General features: G+C 40.0%; 1 protein-coding gene across 3 annotated transcripts in view; it reads left to right on the top strand.

The window, feature by feature from the left end:
* Grip (Glutamate receptor interacting protein) overlaps nt 1-9,842 on the top strand; it is a 35,168-nt gene extending 25,326 nt beyond the window's left edge. For all 3 annotated transcript variants that reach the window (XM_022851180.1, XM_022851179.2, XM_022851181.2), the window contains exons 7-15: nt 652-869; nt 1,180-1,395; nt 2,399-2,543; nt 2,780-2,928; nt 3,160-3,534; nt 4,382-4,777; nt 5,924-6,465; nt 6,664-6,855; nt 9,134-9,842. In XM_022851180.1, coding sequence (XP_022706915.1) covers nt 652-869; nt 1,180-1,395; nt 2,399-2,543; nt 2,780-2,928; nt 3,160-3,534; nt 4,382-4,777; nt 5,924-6,465; nt 6,664-6,855; nt 9,134-9,337 — 2,437 coding nt within the window. In that variant the 3' untranslated portion in view covers nt 9,338-9,842. The remainder of the gene's footprint in view (nt 1-651; nt 870-1,179; nt 1,396-2,398; nt 2,544-2,779; nt 2,929-3,159; nt 3,535-4,381; nt 4,778-5,923; nt 6,466-6,663; nt 6,856-9,133) is intronic.
* Nucleotides 9,843-11,165: the final 1,323 nt, after the last annotated feature.

Below are 11,165 nucleotides of genomic sequence, written 5' to 3' on the forward strand. Positions count from 1 at the left end.
AAGATACTTGTGGGCCCAATAACTATAGTCACGCATCACATTTTGTTATGGTATCGTCCCTGTAGTTCTGCGGTCGCCTTTAGTGGCCACGTATTTAAATATAGTCCATATGGATTTCTCGTGTTTCAACTAAAGAATATGCACAGATTGGCTCTGGTGATACGAAAGGGCAAAGCCACCCTTGAGTAATGTCATCGTGATAAAATTCACACCTATATACCGTCAAGGATAAGTGTGTACTTTTAACACGATGTTTAAGCACGCCTACTGAGCATGATTGCCACGTAGTAGCGTAGCATATTGGAGTCTTATCTTTCTTAGGGAACTAGAAATTGATCCCACCGGGCTATTACTTTTGACAGTTTTTTTTGTTGGCTTTGATTTTCTACACCTTTATAATACTAGCCTTTAGTTCGTCTTATTTGTAGCTGAGAATTATGAACGTTTAGAAGATTCTCAGTTATTTCTGTGGTGGTGCCCTCACTATAGGACACTACATATATATTGATAGTCGTCATCTGCCTGTATAGTTATTTTCGTTATAGTAGTAGTCGCGTCTGTATGCTTATTGCATTGTCTTTTACATTTCGATATTTCTATTCATGTTTAATTTTGTCTAGGCATTCTAACGTATATGCTTGAATTGTGCAGATCCGGAGTGGTACAAGTTGGCGATCGTGTTTTAGCGATTAATCATCAGAAAGTGGAGAGCCTCACCACTGATGATTTGAACCGCTTTCTGCTCAAAAGCAGACCCAAGGTTACGTTGCAGATTGAATTTGATGTCGCCGAATCCGTCATCGCATCCAGTGGAACCTTCACTGTGAAGTTGGAAAAAAAAGGTCCAGGATTAGGAATTACTATAACTGGTTAGTTAAATGTCTCTTAATAATCAGATCTGGAAACTCCTGGCTACCTGAGGTAGCCATCCAAAATAACCATAACATACATTTAAATTCGTCAGCCGGATATGATCGCCTAACCGAATTTTCGATTATAAATATATTAAAACCAACTTATAACTATCAAGGTTAACTGATCCTTGTTTAATCTGATCTGCTAAGAGACTAAAAATAAACACAGCAAAGCTTTTAGCATCCTGGACACGGTGATTATGAATTGCAAAAGACGTTTAAATAAACGCCATCTTTCTTACGGTGAACTTACGTTTTCACACAGCACCACGCGAACGAAGTTCGGGTGATCCGCTCGTTATTTCAGAGGTTCGGCGAGGCAGCATCGCCCATCGGTCGGGCACACTTCAGCCTGGTGACAAACTTCTTGCGATTGATCAGTTCCGAATGGAAAGTTCTACAATCGAAGAGGCAGCCCGCATTTTACAGAACTGCCAGGGAGTTGTTCAGCTGCGTATACGTAAGGATGAGCATTGTAGCGGTAAGCCATGGAAGGACTATATTTGCGTATCTGATTTTTTGTTAAAATACTAATTTCGTTGAAAAAAAATATTAAAATCAACATTTGCTCCTACTCTAAGTTAGGCGCGAGTTTTGTCAAGGTTTTCTCAGCAACTTAGATATTGCAATGTCGTGAACGTTAAAAATAATATTGCTTATCGTAGATTTGTTTTGTGTTGTTCCCGATAGTTTCTGTCTTATTATACAAAGCGTTCTGGAAGCCATGAATCGTATATCTGGTGTCATTAATTCTAGCAATATATTTTCACTTTGTGTTAACCATTATACTATTATTAAACAAATCTATGTAATGAAATATAGGGTGTGACACCACGTACGCTTCATCATATACAGTCATGTCATTGTTTCGCGTCAAAGTGGGTTAACTATGAGGTGGCCCGATTTCTTTTTATTCCTCCTGCTACACTTAATTAAATTTGGCACTCTTTATTACCCTTATGTGATAAAGCCCGCTTGAGCTACAACTAGCTTATTTTTTGTTACTTGGGCTAATGCGAGACCTCAGTGTTTCACCACTTTGAGTACACTGTATTGCCGTAAAGATTTAGGTTCTCCGTCTACATTTCAGTACCTTAGTGCTGTGGGACTTAATGGATTATCATCCTTTGTTAGGTTTGGTATCAATAAATATTAATATACGTGGAGTAATCACGCACAATAAAAATTGCTCTATCACTGGGGTAGCATCTTAAACCTAACAGTGGGATATAACTAACGTAAGTAAGATCGATGATTTCCTGCTAAAATGGTATAACAATATGGGGTAACGTAATGACAAGACTATGCATTTGCTAACAACTACTGGGAGGTTTTTTCTGTAGACTGTAACAGGCACACAGATAATGCACTTTAATTGTGACTTTGGTATGCCTCCTGTGCGTCATCCATATAGTAAAATACATAACACTGGTGTGCATTAATATTCTCGGCAACACCCCTTTCTTTTTTACTTACACTACTAGGAGTACCAGATGAACCAGATGCGGTTGTATACACGGTCGAGGTCGCGCGCAACGGAGGGCCTCTCGGTATCACAATTTCGGGAACCCAGGAACCGTTTGATCCAATTATAATTTCTGGTCTCACCCAGGGTGGGCTAGCCGAAAGGTAGGACTTAGCTAATACCAGTCAGCCTATATATCTGTCTGTATATACCTGTCTGCATATGGAAAACATTTTTTATTATTTCTAGAAGACCGAACGCGACGGATCTTTTCGCTGGCTTTCTGCTGACAAGCAGATCGCAGAGCATGACCTTGCAATTCTAAAGGACTACTTCGCTTTCCTTTGTTTCATTAAAAACATGACAACAACAATAATTCGTTAACCTGTGAGTATTTCAGAACGGGAGCACTTCACGTTGGAGATAGGATTCTTGCTATTAATGGCACAAGTCTAAGAGGGAAGCCTTTAAGTGAAGCTATTCTTCAACTTCAGACATCTGGGGATGTCGTCACTCTAAAGCTGGCCAAATTCAAACTTGGGAGAAATGGTACTGCCGGCGTTAACAGTATTAGTGTTTATCCTGCATTTTGATGCTGGATCACATTTTCAAATACGAGAAAAAAGTAGTTGATTCACAACAATGGATTTCACCTCAAGCTTTTTTAGTTGAAGGTTACTTTCTTCCAACGTATGAATTTTGTTTGTAATATAGCAATGTGTCCTTCTAAAGCTTCTGTTTCATTCATAGTTCTTTACCGGTGTTTGTGTTAATCTACAGTGTTTGACGACTTGGAACGAGGTTGCGTATCTAGTCCGATACCTTTAGGGACAGCTATCTCTCCTGGTGGCTCTTCCCCATTATCAACACGACCTCCACCTTCACAGTCTCCTCGCTTAGATCCTAAACTATTGCTACAGCGCCTTTATGCCGGTACCCCAATCCCATCAGTTGATAGTGCCGTAGAGAGCTGGGACTCGTTGGCCAATCTCGACACAGCAGGTGCAGCTACAGCACCTCCGACTGCGCCTACAACAGCCGCAACCACCCCAGCTTCAACTGCATCCCCTGTATCCTCGATGTCGCCCAGCGGACTTCCGCATCCTTCAACAACAAGCCACTCGCAAGCAGTCAACACCGCACAACCGAAATCAGGTCTGCCGCTGTTTTAAATCATTTTTAGCAGGTACCTTTAAACAGAACTATAACGCACGGTTCCTTCAAGGTTACACGCCCGGTCTCTATCGATTTGCCCCCGTCAAGCCCCAATCATTCAACAAAGATAGTCGTAATACATTTTTAGTACTTTGTGATTTCACACTTTAAAAGCCAACCAAATAAGTTACGGTTAATAGTACATTGATTTAGAATAGTAGTTAGAGATGGGAACACGACCTTATCTTTGAAAATAATGCCGAGACATATCAGGTTCGACACCTGGTATTGCTAGAAAGGCAGTGGGTCGATCATGCGTACATCTGCTAATTAAATTAATGAATTAATTAGCAAGAAAATGGCGTGAAAGTCGTGATAAATATGCACCGTTCAACACACCATAAAATTTCAAATCTCATCCACTAGCTCCAAAGTAACTTCTGAGTAGTGTCGACTAAAGGTCGTTAGCATAAATGACAGTGACCGAACGAACCATACCGATAGCCGGAAAGCGCAGTATATTCTTTTGCAAGGTAACAGTTCCTTTTCCGTCACTTTGGGATCAAGACCTAGTTATTTGCGTGTTAAATTTGACATTACATTGATATTGCCTTGAACATTTAAAAAGTTAAATTAATAATAATAATAATAATTAAAAAAAATAACGTACACATGGAAGTACGGTGAAAATATTTTGAATACATGAACTGTTGAAAGATATTTAATAATCTTAAGATTGAAGAGATATTCAATAGTTATAGCAAATTTAATTATAACAATGGTACCTTTTTATCATATAGGTTTAACAAAACGTTTGCCATCTAATTGCCTTACAAATCTATTAAAGAAATTGATGTGGAAGCTTCCGAGGATGCGTGGAGTTCGATTCGCGAGTGGCAAGCCGGTCTTCCACCTGCATGTCAGGAGGTTCCTTTAGCAAAGTCAGCACCTTCAAGTGCTCGCTGGGATCCACCCGACTGGGCCCTAAACCCCGAAAGAAGACCGAGCCTTATGGCTAAAGCACCTTCTCCATTACCGCCAAAGAGTAATATAGGGACATCATCTCGAGACACTACGGCCTTAAGTTCAGCCACCTTAAACAGCCTTCAGCTATTGGCTCGTCAATCAAATGTATCCGGCTCGTGTCTTCCCGCCGTTTCTCCATCCACTCCACCCCCGGGTCAGCCGGTTAAGCAGCCGCCAAATCGATCCGTTATTACAAGAGGAACAACTCAGCAACAAGGTAATAAATAACGCAATATGGAGAATAAATTAGGTAATATTCAGATAAAATAAATATTATTAACGAATTTATACGCAAAGTATATTCACTAATGGGAACTGCGAATTCTACCAGGTATTAGATTGGATAATTAGCTTCCGCGGTTTTTTCAAAGTACTTGTTTTCTCTTATTCGTTATTAGCTTTTGATAAACGGCTCCAATGCACCCTTTCTACTTTATCAGCATGCTACAACTGGGTTACGAGCGCGATTTGAGCTTGAAAGAACTTGAAAGATGAACGATCCAGCTGAAAAAAAAATGCATTTTCGACATCTTCTGCACTATGCATTTCATCAAGACCAAAACTCTATCAAAACATAGACGATGTTCCGCTCTTAAGCACCCTCTAAGTTTGATGATCATCATCTGAAGGCACTTTCGAAGCAATACGGCCGACAGGCAGCTCGGGCGGACTAAATAAACTGCAGACATAGAACGTTGAAGACCACCAGAGAATTTTTTTTAGGTTTACATAATAACTTGAGGCTTGACTACCTAATGAACTTCTCAAAATTCAATAAAAAAAATATAGTTTAACGATCTATCTCGACACTTCTCCCGGTATCGAACGTTAGCGGCTTCGAGTGAAGTGTTATGCTGCAATTGTCCTTTTGTCAATGGTCTTTTACCTGTTCTGTTCACATATCTGAAGCCTTACCTTCAACACTTATCAACAACTTAAAAGTAATTGGAAAAGTTATTCGAGCTAAGCCCGTTTCTTTTTGAGAAGGAAAACATCATTTTAATTAACGTTAAAAGACGGAAAAGGTGGTGAGGAATGACGAGAAATACGCAACTTAATAGGTGATTATAATAAAAAAGACGGTATTTTTATTCAGTAAAAAACCGCGGGATCTTATCATCTTACTTAACATTTAAAGTTTCGTTTCTCGTCAACAGTTCATCAGACGGTAGCTTATTGGCCACTTTCCTTTAACTTGAAAGCAAATGTCCGTGTTCTTGACGACTAAAGCTTCAATTTTGTTAAATATAAATCTTATGCTTTACAATCTATCAGCGCGTGGTTGTAGAGAATAAAACATTCGTTAAAAAAAATACGTAAAAAATAATTCGTGATAATGTACCCTATTGTTGTTGTATTTTAGTGGCGTCTCCGACGGCGTTGGACATATCCGGACCGTCTGGGTTTACTTATAATCCTCCTGCCTACACTCATCATCCACAAACGCAATCGCATGCACAAGGCGGACGACCCGTCAACTCAGATGTTGAATCGTCAGACTGGACAAAAGTGCTTGAGGACTTGCAAACCTGCGGACAATCGCGACTTCTACGTCAGATTGAGCGCAACCTTCAGTTAGCCGAAAGTCAACTGGCAGCGAGCGTCACCGGTGTACCAGGACTCAGTTCTTCTTCCGGAATTAGTTCCACCGGAGGCAGCAGTGGAAGCGGTATGCTGGGCGTACCTTCAGTAACCCCCAATAAAAGCCCTTCGCCAGCACCTGCTGCGTCTCTATCGTCACGTTTTGACGATCTCTTTGGTTTTCAATCCCAATTCCAAGACGAGATGTCATCGATACTGGATTTAGCAGTATCAGGAGCAAGCAGCCAAGGCGGTACGACCTCTTCAAATACGCCTTCGTTTCTAGATCCTCCTCCAAGAAATATGCCCAACTTTGGGCTGCAAGTGAGTACCACACATAATAAAAATGAACGCGCGTTTCTATTTCAATAAAGGTGTCTCTTTTTCATTATTGAATTATCAATAATCTATAGATTTCCGAGTGAACTTATTGAAGAAATATATGTCCTTACTACTCTTGTTAATTTTAGAATTTTAATTTAGAGTTTCTGTTCCGTACAAACTATGTTTCTCTTTTTCTAGGACATACCGCCACCTATGCCGGTTCCCGTGGAGGTGCATCGGGTGACTCTATTCAAAGACAAGGTCTATGATGACTTCGGTTTCTCAATTTCTGATGGTCTTTTCGAGAAGGGTATTTACGTAAATCGTATAAGACCTAAGGGACCGGCTGATATGTGCGGACTCCTCAGACCGTTTGATCGAATTCTGCAGGTATGAGTTTCAAAATTTTTAGCTTAAAACGCAATATATGTATATAATATTTTAGACGATTTTTTTAAGCAAAACAAGTCTATATTCGCGGTGGATCAACAGACAGTATATAGCGCAGATAGCTAAAACTGATCCTCTCCTTTTCTGTCTGTTACACTCTATCAAACTAACCCCTATTCTAGTAAAAAGAATTGTTGTCTTAATAGTAGATAGGCTCGTGACACATAATACTTTTCTGGTATGATCTGATGTACTAGTCTCTCCATGATCTTGAAAGGGGTGGTCATGGACAGACAACATCAACGTGACCAAGCGCTTCGAAATTTGGGTTAGCGGTGAAATACTTAAATCTTAAGCTAGAACTGAACTAGGGTTTGACATGACTTCAATAGCCAAGGTTTACGCGCAGACATGAATGATGTAATTATTTAGTGCCTATCTTGTTGCACGTTTACCCACAAGTAACCTGGAGGGAAGTTGTCGTTTCCTTGCAAAATGCTGGTGGCAAGGCGACTGAAATGTAGCAGTGCTCCCGTTAGTAACGTTAACTACGGAGGCGCTTATGCCGCTAACGATAATCGGTGAGCTATAAGCAATGTTCATGTAAATTAAGAAACGAAAACTTTACACTGAAGTCCCTTTGATATTATGCCGGATGCAGACGTTTGTAAAATAACCATTATCCTGACCTCGACCTCTGCGTAAGAGGAAAACGGCAACCATACGCTGAAGTTACCTATCATTTCAATATGTATGAAGCACAAACGGTTTTAGCAAAAGGCGGGGGAAGTGATATGCAACCTGCCTCGTGTTTAACGGGGATTGTCTTTCTAGGTTCCGAGTTTTACGTCCGGTGTCGCCTTCAGGTATTCTACCAGACGGCTAGCTCCCAGCACGAAACATAATGTGTCCATGCCCAGATTCGAATCTACGTCCCAGTGTGTCCTTAAGATTAACAGAGAAATACGTTATCCACTCTGTCGGGGAACGAGAGTAACAGAGATGGTCGTGTTAGCCTCAACCGATGCTGCAGTCTATTAAAGTCATACTCCACGTACTCGGATACGTAATTTGCCTCAGCACGCAAAGAACTGCAACTTAATAAGCCTGGTCTCTAGAGACGTTTGTATGCTCTTATCCTATGCGGCATCTTTAATGATGTCAAGAAAACCCAATCATAAACTAGGGTTTCACCTACGTCATGAGTCATACCGAATTTAAAGGTCCAAGGTAAAAGGTTCCATACTGTGCCGAATAATTAGGAGCAGCCTTACAAGCTAACAAAGTCTGACGAGCTTCTTAATCCTGCGCCCTTGACATCTTTAAAGAGTCGTCAGAGCCTCAAAAATGTTCATGAAAAAAGTGCACTTCAGAAAAACCAGAAGGAGCCGAAAGTATTATATATTCCGCAGCTAGCGCTATATTCTATAGTGACTGTTTTGCGCTCATAAATGGATGCAATCTAGCGTGCAATTCTAACTGTAGTTCGGTCATTAATTTTTGCCTCGGATTCTCACCTCAACGGGTTCCGCACTCAGGATCTTTGGGGTATGTGGTCACCACTATACCCTAAATGTAGAGACTTTTATAGGAACTTGATAAGTTGGTGAGAACCACCTTCGGCGGCAAATTACACGCCTTCTGTCTGTTCACTGGTGACGATGAAATCGGCGTCAAAGAAGAAAAACAGTTTCATAAAACTAATAATAACATGCAAACTCACCTTTTGCAGTTTATTTACTAAAGTCACCCTCATACCCAGCTAAACGTTAATCTCAAATGCGGTAATACAGAAGTTGATGTGACGGTTAAATAACACTGACACAGTAAACTGGAACAGCTATCCACGTAGTTAATGACTTAATCCGGATCGTAGTTAAGCTTTGAGAAACGTGTTGTAATTGCTACAGATATACGTAATGAAATATTGTACAGTGCAGGTGATCTAGTTCTGTACGCTACAAAATATGAAATCAGATTACTGCGGTGAGAGAAATGTCAGAAAAGAGATTGTTATATGGGTCACACAACTGAATGACGACGAAGACACGATTATTGGGATAGCAACGTACACGGCATAGATGTTGGTAGCGTTTGAGCCAAGTGATTTGACGCTACGTAGGGAAAGAACGCTGGATAGGGTAAGTATACCGTTGTGGTCTAGAAGCAAACACTCAAAGAGAGTAACATTTGCACTAATAACAACGATAAAAACAAAATGTGCGAAGATACTCGCTGAAATTATTGAATTAATCTCTTATCAATTATTTTTGTTTAGATCAACGAGCACAAGAGTCACAATATGGATTGCTGTACGGCGGTACCGCTAGTGGCGGCCTCTGGTGACACGATTGAACTGATAATTAGCAGACCAGCTTCTTATTGTCTTCCGCCTTCGTATCCTGATTGGGCCCAGGATCAGCCCTGGTTGGAGGATGCTCCTAGCTCACGCAGCTCAGTTGTGATCACACAGACTCTATAAGCCACCTTTTAAAGATTATAACATTCATTATTTGGACACGCGTCAATCTAACTGACTTGGGGCTGATAAGGCAATTTGTAGACAGCTTTTGTGTAATATTTTTGCTTTGAACGCTTGATAATTGGTTCGGGCTCGTGGTTACGCAGTGTCGTCACTTCTGCGGGTTCACTTAGGTGCGAAACTTGAATGAAGGAGACATTTCTTAATTATTTAGTTTTGCTTACATATACAAGCACCTTGCGATGCCACCTATACGATTCTTTCTATTCTAGGCTGTATTTAGCAAACCATTAAGACATTTGCTTCCTGAGCCGATAAACATGCTGTGACATGAATAATTGAGCTAATGACTGTGTGTTATTAAACTAGAACCAATGCCGGGCGCCAAAGTCAGTCGGGTAAATAATGAAACGAATTGTATGTAACGTACCTAGACACAAATCTATCCCATCACAGTTCACAATGTACATAATACTGTAAATAAAGTTTCCAAACTACAATCTCATTCGATTCTTCTTTATTATAGATAAATAAATCCAAAAGTTCGTTGTGCTTTCAAGTCAACTTTTAATTTGTATGTGGATGACGTCTTGTTTTACCTACTTATTTTATGGTTACGCAGGGGAGAGTGGGACTATATATATAAACAGGGCCATAAAGGCCATTTAGTTAGGGAATCCTTATTTGAAATTATAGTAATCCGAAGTTTCAACTTTTTTCAGACAGAACTCGGGTTAGATTTCGCATAATTCACATTATTGAATCTTTTTTTGACTAAATTTAGAACAATAGGGCTATACAGAACTCGTAGATATATTTTTGCATAACATCCAATTTTTGCTAAACAATGAAGAAAAAATCTACCTAATCACCTCGCTTTTCTACTACAGCTTCGCTCATTTTAGAGCCGCATTTTCAAAGCGAAACAATAATCAAGTTAAGCAAAAATCATCATCTTACGATATATCACGTGATTGCCCTGGGGTCTATGTTGGCCGAAATGAGATTGATGATATAAGCGACTAATATTTCGAGCCTATATGAAATAAAATGTCATGGATTGCTTATACAGATAAATTCCAGCTCGTTCTTGTGAACAAATGTATATTTATACATATGCCATATTTAATTAACATATCATAGTTTTGTGCTTATACGCCACACATCTAAGAAACGATATGGGAACATCGGTGTTCTCATAGAGTAGTGCTAGAGAAAAAAAAATACTATCGTCGATGTAACTCCAGTGTTTTTTTCTAATTAATTAGCGGTAAATAATCAGCGTTCGACGATTACTTAATCCGTTAAAAATTCAAATTTTTAGGTTCCTATAGGTATGTCTGCTGCAGGTGCAATTTTGACAGCACAATGAAACAGCCATATCTTCATAACGTATCATCGAGACTGCACAATGTTGCTAACAAAAGCTTTTAATCTTCAATGTATAAAGATCTCATGCTTGTAAATGACTTGAACGCTGTGTCCTGTTAACCATCGGCCGATGCTATGCATCAGACGATCATTTCAAACAATAAGCTCCGGTACTTATTCTTATCATTGTCCGTGCATGAGCGACCGAGATCGTACCTCTTAGCTCCTTTTGTAGGAAGTGCCTAGTAGTTTGGTCCTACTTGACTCGAGAGCTCGAAGTGCATACTGACGGGCTAACAGTTTTGCAGACCTGTTCGTATGGAGTACAAAGAAAGCGTTTCGCACCATTTCATCGAGAGCACTTTCTGCCCTTCAACGAAGCCATTCACGCCATTACATATGTGAAGGATGTGTAATAATGTGAGCTAGTCAGCCTAGATGTTACAGTCTTTGAATC

The sequence above is a fragment of the Varroa jacobsoni genome, unplaced genomic scaffold, assembly GCF_002532875.2.
Source record: "Varroa jacobsoni isolate VJ856 unplaced genomic scaffold, vjacob_1.0 contig00121, whole genome shotgun sequence".
Lineage (NCBI taxonomy): Eukaryota > Metazoa > Arthropoda > Arachnida > Mesostigmata > Varroidae > Varroa > Varroa jacobsoni.